The sequence below is a fragment of the Astyanax mexicanus genome, chromosome 22 (assembly GCF_023375975.1).
Source record: "Astyanax mexicanus isolate ESR-SI-001 chromosome 22, AstMex3_surface, whole genome shotgun sequence".
NCBI lineage: Eukaryota > Metazoa > Chordata > Actinopteri > Characiformes > Acestrorhamphidae > Astyanax > Astyanax mexicanus.
Window position 1 is genome coordinate 15,027,799 of NC_064429.1, and position 18,390 is coordinate 15,046,188.

At 37.0% G+C, this 18,390-nt stretch overlaps 1 protein-coding gene across 1 annotated transcript in view; it reads left to right on the forward strand.

The window, feature by feature from the left end:
* Positions 1 to 18,390, forward strand: part of parp8 (poly (ADP-ribose) polymerase family, member 8) — a 115,520-nt gene that overhangs the window by 50,560 nt on the left and 46,570 nt on the right. The window contains exons 3-6 of the mRNA XM_022664905.2: positions 28 to 65; positions 6,050 to 6,139; positions 15,374 to 15,444; positions 15,594 to 15,662. Of these exons, the coding sequence (XP_022520626.2) occupies positions 28 to 65; positions 6,050 to 6,139; positions 15,374 to 15,444; positions 15,594 to 15,662 (268 nt within the window). The remainder of the gene's footprint in view (positions 1 to 27; positions 66 to 6,049; positions 6,140 to 15,373; positions 15,445 to 15,593; positions 15,663 to 18,390) is intronic.

Consider the following 18,390-nt stretch of genomic DNA (forward strand, 5'->3'; position numbering starts at 1 on the left):
AATTCTGCTGTGTTTTTGTTTCTGCAGGGTGTCCTACTCCGTCCACGTCTCTGATGATTACCCAGGTACAGTAAACCTTTTTAACATTGCATGGCATTTTATTATAGCGACAATAAAATTATAGCAAAATGGAATTAGGACTGCCATCGGGAATTGTATTACCAATTGCAATATATTAAAATGGATTGTTAGGGAGTAATAAGAGTTTAAAAAGGGAACAAATACTTTACTACAATATTCTGAAGCTGAAGCTTGACTAGAATGCGAGAGAGCACACTTTAGACCAATGGTGGACAATATTTGTTTTTAGAATTTGGTAGAAATGTTGTCTGTAGTTTATAGAATAAAACAACAATGTTCATTTTATTCAAACATAAATCTATAAAAAGCAAAATCAGAGAAACTGATTCAGAAACTGAAGTGGTCTCTTAATTTTTTTTCCAGAGCTGTATATACACTCTAAAAAGTGATTTTGTGTTTTAGTCAGAAGAACTAATATTATCAAGTTGAGTGAACTTACCGACTTACTCAATAAAATGAGTTCAGAGAACTTTAACCTGAAAAAATGTGATTTGAACCAACTACACTACACGTCAATGCTCTTTCCACAGTGTTGGTTCATACAGCTTTCCCATAATGCTCCTGGCACCATATATTTGCATAATATTTGCTTATCCTAGTCATGCTTTAGTCATGCTTTAAATGTGATGGTTGTCAGGTCTTAGTGTTGTAGGCTTTAAGAGCAAGTTACAATAATTCTGTGTTTGTATATATATATTAGGGGTGTCACGATTCTCTAAATCCTCGATTCGATTTTATCTCCGATTTTAGGGTCACGATTCAATTTGATTCTCTATTTTCTTTTTTCATTTTTTTTTACAGCAGAGAGGCCTATGCCAGTTTTAGATTAGTCTATGGTCATTCATTGGTTTGATTAATCAAATTTACAATATCTTATTTCAAAAGGTGGGCTTGATATAAGTGATGCAAAGTGATACAAGTGATCTGTAATACACCACATTAGGCACTAGTGTTCAAATTTAAATAATTTAATTAAGATATATAGGTAATGCCATCTAGTGGATTTTTTTGGTAGCAGCAGTGTGCACATAACAAAATAAATAATAAAAAAATACAGGAACAGTCATGTAAAAAATAATAGAACAATAAGAGCCATAACAAACTGAACTCTATCCTACTATAACAGTTAAACATGAAAAATAAGACTTTAAGACTTTTTCAGTCCCTGAGAATGACGAGTTTTTTCATTAACAAAGATATATTATTAACTTTATCTGAGAGAAAGATGCTCCTTAAAGTACCTTAACATAATAGGTAACTATTAACATATTTGAAGCTAGACAAAACTGTTATTTTTATATTTTCAAGTTTTTCTTTAAGAAGATGAGAATGTCCACTTTCTTGCGTAGCGCGCTGCGCCATTTGCTCGAGACCATGACATAATTTCGATCGATTTCGATGAAATACTGAAATCGTGACACCCCTAATGTATATATTAAAAAAACTTAATTCTTTAAGCCCTCAAAACTTGAAAAAAAAAAACCTGTTAATTAAACTATTGTTGTGCGAACTTAACTGATTCAAGTTATCATCTAGCTTTGGCTAAGTTAAGTTGAATAAACTTAAAATTGTATATATTTAGAGCTTATCTGAGTCAAATGCAAGTTACAGCTTGACTGAATTAAGTTGAATCAACTTAAAATGTCATATATTTACAACTTAACTGAGTCAAAGCAAAATGGTAGCTTGACTGAGTTAGGTTGAGCAAATGAATTATTTTTTTACAGTGTATTTGAATCTCTTTGATTGCTATGGTTAAGTTAAATTGGAAGGCTAAACAATGACCATTTAAAAAAAGTTACACCTTCATTAAACTCTGTCATCTACAGCAAAATGTCTTTTTCTCCATTTTTATTCATCATAACATATTAAAAAGCACGTTTGGACAGTGAAGTTTAATGAAAAGAGTTATGTTCCACCGCTATGACAGGAATCTAGAGTCGTTTATACATGCTTTTAATTCAGTCAGTGAACTATAATTGGCCTGACAGGAAGGCTGCTCCAGGACATGTCAACTAAAGGGACAGTTAATGTAGCTATGCCAGACTACCCACTGCTCCACAATCAGGGAGCACTTTAGTGCTCCTTTTACCAAGGGGGAGGTCTTAAAATAGTACTTGATTTTCTCTAACCCTGCCTAATTCCACTGCTATGTCATTTTTGAGTGATTTCTAATGCAGTTCTCTTAAGAAAGAAGTGAGCTAAGTGAGCATGCTCAGTGGATGTTGGTATTCTGGATATATATTATCAAAATTATCAGTTTTTTCTAATGTGTTTTAATGTGTATAATTAGTATTTCTACCTTTCTTTCTTCAATAATTAGAAAATCAGCATTTTAAACTTTAAGCATGTAGAAAGGAAACTGTGCAGCATGTGGGAAATGTTGATATCTGATTGTTCAGATACTTATTTGCCATTTCCATTATCTAAACATGCATAACATGTTAAAATTAGTTCCTGACGTGCTTCTGCAGAGCTGAGATGCATTATAAGTGAGGAGACCGATCACTGGTTGAAATATGAATGGGAGTTTTTGAAATGCTAAAGATGGCATCTGTTCTCAAATAAAGTCCTACACTCAAAAAAGGAGCCAATCATATTGCTGTTTTAATTCACTGTAATTTAAGGAGGGTCTATGAGAGTATGAAGAACCAGTGTAAAAAACTAAAGTCCTTATCCACCTTATTCTGCCACGCCCAATTTCAAGGGATCCTTTCTTCTGCATGTGGGTTAGAAATGAATGTCCTGTCAGTTCATATTTAATGAAGGCAATAAATCTTATTTATTCTCTGATAACAATATTTGTCTTACTAAACATTGTGTAAGTGTAAGATTATTTAGCTTATTTTAGAAATAAGGTTCTTAATCAGAATAACATAGTTTTCACCTTATTTTAAGTAATTTGAACTCAAATATTTCCGATTCTTGTGTCCACATTTTAGCCAAGAAAAAAAAAAAATTTTTGCTTGATTTAAGTCTTACTTCTCTCATTTTGAGACTTTGAGATTGCTTATTTTACGAAATCTTACCAAGAAATATTTAGTATTTAATAAAAGCATATATGTCTCAATTTACTTTTTTTTGTCTGTTTTTTTCACAGTGGATTTTTTGCAGTGATGAAGTAGCTACTGCTGTGGACACAGATCATAAATTAGCTAACCTAGCTATGCTAACCCAGCATTCCAACAGGCAATTTGACCTTATTTAGGCAAAAGAGGTCATGTACAAGGAAACCCAACATAAGAAAGGAAAAAGAAAAGAAAAGAAAAGGGCTAGGCAAAGTGATGGTTGGTAAACTGAAAAAGGGTCTTTAACAAGAGAGAACTAACAATAAACAAATGGCTAGGCAAGAGTGTGGTCAAAAAAGACCAAGGCTTTGAAGAAACATATTACAAAAGAAACGTGAGGTAGAAGAGCTATACAGGATAGATTCAATACCGGGCAGGGGCTATTTATACTACAGAGACCAGGTGATAGCAATCTCAGTAACAAGGTGAATCTGAACATCGATGTGTCACTTGATCCGGCAGGTCCGGAGGACTGAGCGCAGACGCAATCTGGAACTGGAGTCTTTCTCAAGAGAACTAGAGTCATTGGCAGGCAGAACTTTAGCTTGTTCTGGCTGCTGCGCTTGCATATATCTCCAAATCAGGAGTGTGGAGGTTCCCACATATTATTATAGTTCCACAGTACTGTTGGCCCTACTCCACTCACAGTGTAACCAGAGAGCTGACTGGCAATTTTTGTTGATGGGTGTGACTTTATCTGTAAACAGATACCATGTTGAGCATCACAAATATTCCCAGTTATAGTTCAACCAGTGACCAGTCTCCTCATTTACGATATCTGGGAATTCTATATACAGTTCTGGGAAAAATAACGAGACCGTTTCAGCTTCTGAATCAGATTCTCTGATTTTATAATTTATAAGTTTATGTTTGAGTAAAATGAACATTGTTGTTTTATTTTATAAACTAAATACAACAATTCTTTCAATTTTCCAAATAAAAATATTGTCATTGAGAGCATTTATTTGCAGAAAATGAGAAATGGCTGAAATAACAAAAAACGATGCAGAGCTTTCAAACCTCAAATAATGCAAAGAAAACAAGTTCATATTCATAAAGTTTTAAGAGTTCAGATAGCAATATTTGGTGGAATAACTCTGGTTTTTAATCCCAGTTTTCATAAATCTTGGCATGATCTCCTCCACCAGTCTTACACACTGCTTTTGGATAACTTTATGCCTTTACTCCTGGTGCAAAAATTCAAGCAGTTCAGCTTGGTTTGATGGCTTGTAATAATCCACACATGTCTGTGTGGGTCAGAATTGATGTTTTCGTTGTTTTTCTTTCCTAAGACCCACAGTTTGTTTGAGATCTCTTAAACAGAGGACCTTGTCATGTAAAAAAAAAGACTTGTGAAAGCTTTAAAGCTGTGGGCCAGAGTGTTTTCTCAGTCTGAGAATGACCCTGATACTCTGATCCAATACACGTCTGCGACGAACAAGAGCTTTTTCTCCGAATCAAAGGCCAGAGGATGCAGCTTCTCTTTTAGCCCAGTATGCCGGGGCTTAATCCACAGCCCAGTGGCAGACAGAATCAGCTTTGCATAAGAATTTCCTGGCTTGGATTTGGACATTATTCATAAAGTCAGTGCAGTGTGCAAGGATAACTTCAGAAATGGTGGATTTAAAAAAAATAAAAAACTGAATTGTGGGTATTGTCATTTGATGTTGGGCTAGTTCAACAGGAAAATTGCTTGTGCTAAAGAACATCATATACTGAGATTTATAACTTCTTCAAAATTCTTCTGCCTGCCAGTCTCAAATAGTGTCACAAATAGTGATTCACAGCTAAATCAATAAAAAAAAGAATTCCATATTACAGAGGGATTGACATGGCATGGTCTCCCGTGTGGGTGTACATATGTGTATATATATATACCTTTCCAGACAGGTATTAAGCCTAGTTCTGCACTACAGAGCATGTTGAGTGGAGATTTTCAAGTAAAAGAAAAGTATGATCTATGACTAATAGGGCTGAATGATATGACCAAAATCTATATCATAATATACAGGTGTTGGACAATGAAACTGAAACACCTGTCATTTTAGTGTCGGAGCAGCCTGGTGGCCAATCTTCATTAATTGCACATTGCACCAGTAAGAGCAGAATATGAAGGTTTAATTAGCAGGGTAAGAGCACAGTTTTGCTCAAAATATTGCAATGCACACAACATTATGAGTAACATACCAGAGTTCAAAAGGGGACAAATTGTTGGTGCACGTCTTGCTGGCGCATCTGTGACCGAGACAGCAAGTATTTGTGATGTATCAAGAGCCACGGTATCCAGGGTAATATCATCATACCACCAAGAAGGACCAACCACATCCAACAGGATTAACTGTGGACTCAAGAGGAAGCTGTCTGAAATGGATGTTCGGGTGCTAACCCGGATTGTATCCAAAAAACATAAAACCACGGCTGATCAAATCACGGCAGAATTCAATGTGCAGCTCAACTCTCCTGTTTCCACCAGAACTGTCCGTCACCACAATAAATTATTGTGGTCTAAAACCAGGTGTTTCAGTTTCATTGTCCAACCTCTGTATATGTATGTATATGTTCAGTTCCGTCAGCAGCTTACCTGATTAACCAAATCTACCAATTTTCCAAACCAGGTGTTGATTAATATGATGAGAACTAGAAATAACTCTATTATTAAACTCAGATGAGGAGAGATTAGGAGATGTTTTAAGGTAAACAGGGCTGTAAAAGCTGCACTGCTTTTTGTAAAATTGCTGTTTGCATTTATTGTAATGCTGTAATGTGTTTTACTGAGCTAATAAACACTTACTTCACAGATAAGAAGCTTTTTCTTTACTGAAATTCCCACTGGTACCTAAAACATTTGCACAATACTATAAATATACTGTATTCTAACATGCTTCTTTTTTCTTTTTCAGACAACACGTATGTCTCCAACTCTGAGAACGACGATGAAGTATTAGTCACAAGAGATCCTATTCCAGTGATTTTCCACAGAATAGCAACAGGTAAAGCCTCTGCAGAAATGAGATGTATGTATTTTTAATCATAGGAAATGGATTCTGTCATGAAATATATTTTGCATTATGCTTATGTCAAAACGTTAAATTGACTGACTAATGCAAGAAACAGAGAAATTCCAATACTGGAGCTGAATTTCGATTTACTGTAAACTGTGCTGATTAGAAAATATTAGGCTTGTGTTCAGCAACCTTCCACTCCTCAAGGACGTCTGCAGATACCATTATTTTATATTATTTATAACTCCCCAAACGGAGGACCCCTGTTTGATTTTACAGCTCAGAACATCTTACAATATTTTAAGCGACTCCTTTCTTAAGTGGTTCAAAGTAAAAGAAAGGTTTAGAGTCAGGAATACTGATGTAATGTACTGAATATATTAAATATTTATATTTATTTGTCAAATAAAAGCATAAGTAAAGCTCCAGTTTACATGGATATCTGCAGAGATACCTCATTAAATGTTCTTAAATATAAGATAATTTTTTTATTACCGATTTGTATTTAAAAATATATATTTTTTCAGTTGCTAGTATGAAAGAGTTTTTTAATACAGTAAATTCTAGTCAACGATGCACATTTACTTCATGTACAATATACATACATATACATATTTTACACAATACTAAAATACTACATCAACTAACATATACGGCTTTTCTCACACGTTGATGTGAAATATTTTATTATGTGAATTAAGGCTGCATGATATGGATATGAAATGTGATTTAAGAGGTTTTCCAGTAAGAAAAGCTATTTTATAAATGAAAAATTTGTTTCCAATTGTTTTTGACTGTGTGCAACAAGTACTTTTTTTGCTGCTGTTAAATATTAAGCTGAGTAACTGCTCCTTTGAGCAGTTGTATAAATTCCACTTTAATATAAAACATCATTTATTATTATTTAAACCAAAATGTGACCAAAAATACCCTGTTCCAACTTCAAGCACTGCAGTTCTGTTGTGCTTTCTGTCTTGTGTTCTGTCTGATCTGTGTGTTTTATTGCCATGTGCTTCTAATCACATGACTCTGTTTGTGTTTGTTTTTGTCTTGTGCACTTTAACACATGGCTCAGTTTCTGTTTGTTCTTTGTCTCAGCCCTTGTCCCATTTCCAGCTTTACCAGCTTTTCCCAGTTTTAGCTCTGGCCATCGACACTGGTTGATAAAAATTGTGATATATTGTAAAAGATTACAATAACAGACCAAAAGGTTAAGTTTATTGGCTATCATATTTAACTATAACTATAAGGAGCACCCAAAATACTTTAATTTTCCCCAAAATAGTTAGTGTGCCTTACCAGTCAGGTTGTAAGAAGCAGTAAAGCCACTTCACTGAAGTACAGCGTTATACAGGAGTTTCAGTTTAGTTCTCCAGCAGCATTAGCATTAGCCACTAACCGCGCTAAGTGCTAGCTCTTTCGCCCTTCAGAGGTGATTATATCGGCCTGTAGCCTGCTGCTAACCCCGACTAGCACTACAGGAGCAGCATTAGCATTACCCGCTAACTGCGCAAAATTTGCTAGCTCTTAGGCTGTTCAGAGTTGAGTATTATCAGTCTATAGCTTGCTGCTAACCCCGACTAGCACTACAGGAGCAGTATCAGCATTAGCCACTAACCGTGCTAGGCTAAGCTAGCTCTTTGGCTTTTCAGAGGTGAATATTACCTGCCTGTAGCATGCTGCTAACCCCAGCTAGCACTGCTGGGGCAGCATTAGCATTACTACTAGTGCTAATGCTCCAGCTTTAGTGGAAATCTGAAAATTTAAGCTTGCTGTAACGAAATAAAGTGCTTAACTCACACAAGTGAACAGTTTTCAGGAGAGAAATCTGTGTAGATTAACATCCAGCACTTGTTTGACTTGTGTGACACGTCTGAAATGTTTTTTTTTAAGAATTGCAGTTTTGTTTACTTAGCTTAGCTCACCTTTACAGATCTTGAGACCTGCTGAATTAGAAGGCAAACATTGCGACACCATAAAAAGTGCCTTATAATCCAGTACGCAGTGTTGGGCACATTACTTTGAAAAAGTAATTAGTTATAGTTACTAGTTACTTCTCCAAAAAAGTAACTGAGTTAGTAACTGGGTTACTCCACTATAAAAGTAACTAGTTACCAGTAAAAGTCACTATTGCGTTACTTTTGCATACCTGTCAAGTTTTGAATTAAAAAATAAGGGAAAATTTCCGCCACCCGCTTTAAACCAACCCACCAGCCCAACTGAGGTTCAGTATCCCTTACATTTTAAGACAGATTTACAAGAAATCTAAAATGACCACCTGTGAACCACCATCCTCTACATCCAGCTTCTAGAAAACTAGTTAGCTAAATTAATTTTTTTTTACAGTAAGTCCTGCAATCCTAAATCAGTAAATACAAGTAAAAACAAATAATTAGTTACTGGCTGATCAGGTACATCAGGGCAGGTTGAACATTATATATATATATGGGTTTGATCTGTCTGTTTTGATTTGGGATATGAGTCTTTTTAACCTGCAGAAACAGCTCCAGAAACAGTGTAATCACAGTTTACATGGTTAGCTCCGTTACCTTTCTTTTAGAAAAATCGCTGTGCATCCAGATCTGATTTAATGTCAGCTGCTCTGACTAGCTGCCTGAACTCACAGCGACGGGGGGCTTTTTCCACACTGACCCTCCTCTGCGCTCCGCAAAACCAGCAAGCTGATTGGCTGTTTCTCCTGAAAGGTGGGACTTTCTCCTTGAACTAGCACCATGATTGATGTTAAGAGATTTTAAAATCTCTCATTAATACGTTTTTTTATTTTTTTTATAATACAGGGAATTTACGGGAAAATAATAATACGGGAGGACGGTGGGAAAGAGGGGTAAAATACGGTAGTTTCCGGGCCAAAACAGGAGACTTGACAGGTATGCTTTTGAAAAAAAAAAAAAAAAGTTAATTGAGCGGCTAAAGTAACGTCCAGTAACGGGGTGTCTGAAATGGTAACGGCGTCATAGTTACAGTCAGAGTAATTAGTTAGATTACTCGTTACTGAAAAAAGTAGCGGCGTTAGTAACGCTGTTTATTTCAACAATTACTGTAGCTACATTCTATAAATGAGATCAAAAACACACATTCACTCACTGTCCTGAGACTTAAAGAGTTAAAGTGAGAAACTTTTGAGAAAGTGCTGTACTTGCGGTTAATAGATTCACTTATTTTATTGTTATATTGTCGCTACATATTTTCCTTTCTGACCTGTTCCTGCTTTAACACTGGCTATATGTTTCTCACTGTGGGACTAAACAGATGATCTGATATTAATGAGTGAGTTAATCTGTACACAGTCAAGTTAAACTGCTAGTCTGTCCTCCCGGGTTTGTATTTGAGCGCACCACGCTGCTTCAGGAGAGGCGGGTACTGATTGGTCTCCACCTTCGCTAAAGTAGTAGTGATTGGATCTCTTCCTAACTGGTCCCTACCTTTTACAGAACTAGATCAGTTCTGATTGGATTTCGTCCCTGCCAAACATTTTCGTCTCGTTTTTATTCGTTGACGAAAATGTCAGTTAATTTCGTCACGTTTTTATTTTTTTAATACTGTTTTTATTTAATTATCGTCTCGTTTTCGCCTTGAAAAAAAGCTTTGTTTACAAAAACTATGACGAAAAATTATTCATCAACAAAATTAACACTGCATAGAAGCATGTCCAGCAGCCAGCGATCTCTCATTAAGAGGTACACTACCCAAAAGTAGCCTCTGAGAGCCTTGTTGTAGGGCAGCAGTGAAAGCACTTTTACACCCTCTTGTGGTAAGACCCAGTGCCTAATCAGACCACACATGTAACTATACAGTAGATCTATGTTTGTGCTGTCTCTTCTCTTGTTTTGTGCGTGGTACACAACATTTCTTTCTAGTAGTAGTTTTGTTTTCTGTTTGCCTCACTTTGTTTTTTTAATGAACATGAATTACTGTTAAACCTGTCTTTGACTCAAAGCTTTCAGGCATACCATTGGTGTGTTATCCATGCTGCTGAAATCTCACTTTTAGAACAATTTAGATGTTTCAATTTAGATCAGAATTGTCTTCAGTGATTCGGTCACATCTCAACCCTTTTGCTGCAGTAGTCGGCCACAGCCACCAGGCTTTTGTTCTGACTCTGAGTTATTGGCAGTGGTCCCATCAGATCTGCTCGCAGCATATGTCTTGGTTCCAGTGCTGAGGTATGCTGGAGGTGACCTGGCAGCTTGGTGAAATGAGGCTTATACCTCTGACAGGTTCCACACTCTCTGCAGAATCCCCAGGCATGCCTCCTGATGAACAGCCTGTTTAATAGGCTGCAGAGGCTTTTCATCTGGACCAAACGCTTCTGATGGAAATCGTTTCTTTATTCGGTTGGGGCACACACTTGGTGATGTTGATGGGGCGCAGATCAAAAAGAAAGGCAGACAGAGAGAAAGACAAACAGACAGACAGACAGACACTTTATTGATAATGAAGGAAATGTAGGAAAAAAAGCTGCTGGTGGGACTTTAATGCAGATAATGCAAATACAACCAAAATACAGTGTTTTTTAAGGGTTACTTTGAATCATATTTCATTGCAGAGAGTATGAACCTGAGATGTTTTATCTTTGTCCAAACAGTACAGAACAGCACAGTAATGATTTCTAGAAGTGATCCTGAACCCATGCAGTGATTTCCAGTACAGATTCAGTACAGCCTGTTATTAATGCATTCAGTACTGACCATCAGCTTTGTCCCTTGTTCACGTGGATTTCTCCAGATTCTCTGAATCTTTTGATGATATTATTTACTGTAGATGGTGGGATATCCAAAGGGTAACACTTTACTTGGATGGTCCATTTGATGGCCTCTTTGATGCTCAACTGACCTTTTATGTTTTCTAAAATGGTTCCATTATATTTAGATGTAGTTTTTTTTTTTTATTATTACCAATTGTTAAACCATGTCATCTGCTGGTGTTGGTCCACTGTGTTATAGCAAGTCTAAAGTTAGTGCTGTTTTTTTCCTGCAAAATCTTACAGCACTTCATGCTTCCCTCAATTTTTGAGATTCTAACTTTTGGGTTTTAATTGGCTGTAAGCCATAATCATCAACAATAAAATAAATAAACGCTTAAAATAGATCACTCTGTGTGTAGTACACTTTTTGCACCTGTAAATGCATCTTGTGTGTGTTTACACCTGCTTATGGATGTGGATTAAATATAACCCAACCTCCAGATATAATCCTGATACACCAGACATTTGAAGTGACCTAGTACAAATGTGTAACATAGACTAGGACCGGGGGAGACAAACGCTGGTTAGAAGTGGGCGCCGAGTGGTCCAGCGGTCTAAAGCGCTGCCACCATGAGCGGGAGGTCGCAGGTTCGCAGGTTTTCCCCACATCACTCATAGGGTGATGTCTGCAGCACAGAGCATCTGTGAGCTGATGTATCAGAACAGAGTCGCTGCGCTGTCCTCCGAGCGCACTGTGATGCTGCTCGGCAATACTGCATCAGCAGCAGCTCGAAAAGAAGCGGTGGCTGACTTTACATGTATCGGAGGAGGCATGTGCTAGTCTTTGTCCTCCTGGTGTGTTGGGGCATTACTAGTGATAGAGGGAGTCCTAATGAGTGGGTTGGGTAATTGGCTATGCAAAATTGGGGAGAAAATTGGAAAAAATTGAAATAAAATAATAATAATTATAAAAAAGTAAGAATAGTCAATAACAGGCAGAGTGATAACCAGAAGGGCAGCAGTAAATAATAACATAAATAAGAGTAGTCAGACAGCAAGCTGAGTTCGGTACACAGAGAATCCAGTTAGCAGGGAGCAGGCAAGAAAGTAGTCGAAGAGGAGAAATGGGTCGATAACAGTAAATCAAGCAATACAAACGGGATAAGGCTAAAGAGTAAACGATTTTACAATTTTCCACTAAAGAATATTTTCTAAAAATGTCATATTATTGCAAAACAAGGTCAGAAAACAGAGAATCAAAGACAGGATAGAACGTTTTGTACAGAGCTAGAAAACTAGGTAAGAAGCAGCAACTAGAGAGTTGCACCAAGGGACTATTTATACCGGCTAGACCAGGTGTAAACGATTAGCCATCAGTCAGTAGCTGGGTGACGTAGAACGCTTGAGAGTCACGTGACTCTCAATGAGAGTCATTGTAGTTCTGAGCCAGAGGCTGCTGGGAAACTGAGTCTTTAGGCAGAGCGCCTTCAGGAGCAGGCAGATTGACAGAGTCAGGTGTGACACAAAGGTGGTGCAGTTGTTGCTGGTTCTTAACTGGTTTATTGAGTTGTTTTACCAGCCATGTATGATTGTTAGGTGATGTATAGTCACACAAATCCCTTTTCTTTAATTGGATCTTCCTTTTCTCGACATTGTCTAAACATAAAATTAGACCAAAACTGCATCCTCTCTCATTTAAACTGCAACAGTTCAGTTTTTTTCCACAGTGAAGGATGCAATTAAATGTGTTGACATTTTCTTATATAGTGTGTGTCATAGCTAATGAGCATGTGCACATAATTGGCATGCATTGATGACCTGTCAGTCATAATCCTGACTTCTCCAGTTTTGCAGAGCTCTCTCTGAAACAGGAGTTCCAATTGTTCACAGATGTTTCAGCCTCAGAGCTGTTTGTCAGCATAATTTTGTCTAGACAAAAGCTATTCCCTCAGCAGTGCCATTTTTACTTGGTGTGACAGATATAGAGGAGGCACTAGGCTGGGGTAATTATTAGTAGCATAGCTAGCCGAACAGTAGGACATGACAGCAGCACAGAGTTCTACATTCTGAAGCTACAGTATATTGTTTATTCATCCTTAGGGTAATATTGGCCTTTGCGATGCTGAAATCACAGAAGTCTGCAGTGTGTAAAATGAACCTGAGCACTAAACTTGTTTTCAGTAATTTATTTTGGAGAAATCATAGTTCCAGAAGCACTTTCACTCTGTTTCTGCATGCACAGAACCAGTCATGGTTTGGATACACCTTAAATTCAGTGTTATTCCAGTATTATATATTTTAAAATGCTCTGCATTAGTCCTGTCACAATAATTGCAATATCGATTTATCGTACAATAAATGAACATGAGCTTAATAATTTTTAATTATTGTGATATCGACTATTGTGTTTATTTGTGTGTTTTTTCACATATATAACAGTAAACTGTATTTTAGCCAGTCATTATATCAATATCTGTGACTCCATACACACAGTGTGGACTGCAGTAGGTGAAGAAATAAGTATATAATTTCCAAATTAATTATAATTCATTATTAATTCAAATCGTGTTGTCTTTAAAAAGGGTATAATTGCTTTTTTTGCTATTCTTTTATCATTATGTCACTGGCATTTAATAGTCTTAAAATGAAAAAAATATTGTGTATCGCAATAATTTCTGGGACGATATATCATTCACAAAAAAATCTTATTGTGACAGGCCTACTCTGCATTGCAGATTAATACTTAATAAATCATCTAATCTATGAATAAAACATATGGAATTATTTAGTAAACAAAAAAGTGTTAAACCAAAATATGTTTAATATTTTAGATTCTTCAAAGTAGCACCTCTTGCTTAGATAGAGACAGTTTTGCACATCTTGGCTGGATTTTCTCAGTCAACTATATGAGATAGAGTCTCCTGAAATGATCAGCTTTCAGTTAACAGCTGTGCTGAACTCGTCAAGAGTTAATTACTTGAATTTCTTGTCTCTTAATGTGTTTGAGAGCATCAGTTGTAAAGTTGTGAAGAGGTAGAGTTAAAGGTATACAGTTAATAGCCCTGTTTGAATAATGTTCTAATTCATATTATGGTGAGAAATACTCAAATAAGTCATGAAACAAAATACTAAGAAATAAGGATCAGTCAATTCCAAAAAGTTTAAGAACTTAGAAAGTATCCTTGACTGCAGTTGCAAAGATCTTCGAAAACATTATAATGAAACTGGCTCTCATCAGGACAGTCCCAGGAAAGGAAGAGCAAACGATTCCTCTGTTGTACAGAATAAGGTTATCAGAGTCTCCAGCCTCAGAAACTGCAAGTTAACAGCTCCCCAGATAAGAGCACTTAAATACTTCACAGAATATATATTGGTTTGTTTAACACTTTTACTTTGTTGCTACATGATTCCTTATGTGTTCCTCCATAGTCTGGAGGACTTCAGTATCAATTTACAATTTAGAAAGGTAAAAAAGGAAAGCGCAGGGACTCGGTTCCGATACATCAGCTCACAGACGCCTTGTGCTGATCAACATCACCCTTTGATGTCTGAGTAATGTGGTGAAAGAGCGCCATCTACCCTCCCAGAGTGAACAAGGCCAATTGTGTTCTCTCAGGGCTCTGGCAGCTGTTGGCAAGCTGCATGAATGGGATTCAAACTAGCGATCTCCTGATCTGTTCTGCAGCCCTAATTACAAACCCATTTAAATGATTTGCTATACTAAGTAGTAATGTAAATAGCTTGGATTACTTTTCTTATTTGTCTAGCCATATATAAGTACCTTCACACAACAGTGCATTTACATCAATTAATCCTCTGTCCAGACAAAGTAAAGTAAAATGAATTTAAATGAAAAAATTAGGTTTTATTATGTCTTTCCCCTATAGTTCCCCTAGACCATCTTCATACCCCAGTAGCAGGCAAGTTGAACCAGAAATACTTTTTATCACATCTAAATTAACTTGTTGTGAATCTAAAACTTGCATTATAATAACAGTATTGTGTGTGTGTAGTGTGCAGTTTTGGAACTTGTCTAATGCAACCTCAAAACAGATTTTTTAAACAAAACACTTAACTGGACGTTGGGCGGTGTGAATGTGTTTCTGTGGGCGTTTTGACGAATGAACGTTTTCATGTGTTCCAACAGCAAACTGGTCAAACACACACAGGCCAGTTTTCAGCCATGATTCATCCGTTTGTTTTTACTCAAACACTCCAACACTATTGATTCACCTCTGTGTTTTATATTACATTGCAAGACACACAGTCACAATCCATAACGGTATAATTACAATATTAAACCTTTATCCATATCACGCAGCTCTAGACTTTGATCTGTTTCAGTTTGCCACGTCTGTGCAGTCTCTTCAATTATGCTTAGCGCTGGAACTGCCTTTGACGGGCTGACAAATATGTGGAATATGTGGCAGAGAACATTCTGTGCTAAATTAGATCACTGGCTCATTGTGTTGAGATTATCATCATTGGTTTCGTACTCTTCCACCCTTTCTCTACAGAGATAAGGATCAATAATGATGCCACCAGCTGTCTTTCCATCAAGTCGAAGCTTCAGATCGACAAAAACCCGGTAAGAGAGACGCCGAAGATCTTTTTCTCTCTTTTTTTTCTATCTTCATTCATTCATATGAATTTCACATGCTGTAATAGATTGTCTGATGAATAATACAAGCGCAGAGAAATGCCCCCGAAAAACGTCTTTTTATTCATGTCTTGCAGTGCCATTATGCCATAGAGGAGGACTCGGAGGGCGATAATGACTCTGAAGAGTTCTACTATGGTGGTCAGGCAAGTGCAGCCCATTCTCAAGGGATTTTTTTTTTATATGTGTCTAATTGGAAACACATTAAGAAATGAGATTTTCAAGCACCTGCACTGTTTGCTTGGAAGGTCAAGGATGAACCGTTCCAGGCAAAGCCATTGAACCTAGTAGCTCTTGACTAATAATGGTGCAGAGCGAGAGTTGGAGTGCGAGTCAGGTAAAGAAAGACTAATGATGGGTCACTCATACTTGCCACCTGTAAATGTGTGAACTTTAGCTTAAATGAAAGTTCCTATCCGTGTCGGTACTCAACGGCGTGAAAGTAAGACGCCAAAATGGATTTGGGCTCCAACCCGGGCCAAGGACACTTTCGTGAATTTCATGCTAGATTTCCCCTCAACGGCTCATATAAAAGAACTTTTGGCTTTCTTTAGCTTGAGTGGTCTATTGGTCCATTCATCAAACAAGGTGAGAGGAGGTTTCACTCATATGAATAAATGTCTGCACAAACGACTCGCTCTTAAATGACTCATATGTCAGCTCGTCGGAGGAGATCCATTATGGCAGAGCCGCGAAGACTGAACTCGATTTGCCCTCGGTGGGCCGGACTTGTGGCAGGCTTTTGTGACTGATTAGCAGACTGCCGTTCGGATGGAGACGCGTACTCTAATGCCCTCGGCGGCTGTGAATGCACACTGGCACTCGCTCACCGTAATGTGGCCCCATTACAGCTCTGACATCCTCGCTGCTTCAGAGAGCGTTCAATCTCCGGAGCTGCGTCATCTGCAGCCTGCGTAGCAGAGCCTCCGGGCAGCAGAGGAGAAGGTGCTTCGGGGGTGAAATAAGGAGATTGACTTATCGTGTACACTTTAGGAGATGGACCTTGTTCGTGTTGGTAAACAAAGAATCAGTGCCAGTTCCTCCAGGGGCTGCTGGGTCATCCCCAACAATGTTAGGCCAGCGTGAGCTCGGGCATTAGATACACAGCAACAAGCTGCAGTATCCACTCAGTGCCTAGATCGCTAGACTCAGTACTTATTGCATTTGTTTGGTCTGTGACAGATTCCTGATATTCCCGATATGCCTTCTTGGTTCGGTACCTTTTCTGATTTAATTTGAATTGGGCCTTATTTACTTACGAAGAGAATCTGTTCCTAAACCCCATGTAAGCACTTTTTACGAAGAATCTGACATTCACTCATTTTTTTACATCTGGAATCTGTTCTTAACTAAGTACAGAATGTACAAACACACCAGACCAGCTAAATGCACACGCAAACAATCAAATATAGCAGTTTTGTTAGATAAAATTATAGAATTTCAATTGTAATGTACTGTTTTTTTTAAGTAACCCATTCCACTGAATGGGTGCCATTTACTTGTTGTAACTCTTCCAAATTAAACTTATTTTTGATCTTTTTTTTTTTTTGTGAATCTAATAACACATGTATTAGATTAGTTTGAAGTAACAGGAACGAAAGTAACAGGAATGAGTTTTTAGTATAGAATTAGCAAAAACATAAAAAATAGCTAAATGGCAGCTATGCTGATAGCATGATGACACTGAGCCCATTCTAGTGCTTTTCCCCAAATTTGTATTTTAAAAATAATCAAATAAGATCTAAGAATTAATTTAGGTAACAGGAAAGAGTGTTGATTGACCTCCTCAGTCAGTTACAATAAAATCAAATATACAGTTAATTTTGGTCCTTTCATGATCTTTAGAAGAACCCACTGATGTCACTTCCTGTTGTAGATGTGACTGGTTGTAGAATGTTCCAGAAATTTCAGATGGGGTAATGTGTTACAGTAACAGGAGTGAGGGAAACCCAGGGACACAACTAAAATGCGTATTTTAACTTAAATATTACTGATTTATTATGAAAAAACTATTTTTAAAGCATAGATGAGATTTGGAGTCACACAACAATGCAAAAAATACATCTCTGAAGGATTTTAATAATTATATTTCATGGCAAAGTTTATTGTTAGAGAGTGGGGACAGGTAACAAATGCTATTTCTTCAGTGTTCTAAGTAGTTTTTTATTAATTTATTTAATTACATATCTTTCTTTTGCAATTAGGTTAATGTACAAGACACTATGCTTAATAATAAAATGTATTTTAAAGTTATTTTGTGTGCACATTTGTACATGTAATGTCCTGGGAACAGAAGTGGCACCTATTCGGTGGAATGGCCCAAATACACGTTTAATTATTTTTTTTTATTAGCAATAATGGTTGACAAATCCAGCCTCGTTCAGTGACTGATGGCTCTATCAATCCCTACAGGCCCTTATTTTCATGTTGTTCCTGCTTCTTATAAAAATAACATATCTGTAACTTCTTGAACTTCTGAAGATCATTTCGATTTATTCTCAGAATATTATGAATACCAAATATATCAAGGTTTAGGAGATTAAGACTGGTGTTGATGGAATTATGTGACATTTTAGAACATGCACTGTGAAGCTGTATCCAACGTTTAAATCCAGCACCCCCACGTGTAAAAGTATTTTCCCCGTTGGGCTTTTTAAGCTGTTATTTAGCTCTAATATCTTATGACCATTTATGGAAAATTGCAGGGCGTTCCTATGTTAATTTAAAAAAAAAAAAAAATTAAGATGCTTTCAATTAAGACAGAAGATTCACCATACTTAAAAACATAAGTACTAACAGAGTGAAACTACATTTCAATGATGTGAAATGAAGGAAAAAAATATAGTACTAAGGCCTTAAAACCTTTATTAAGGC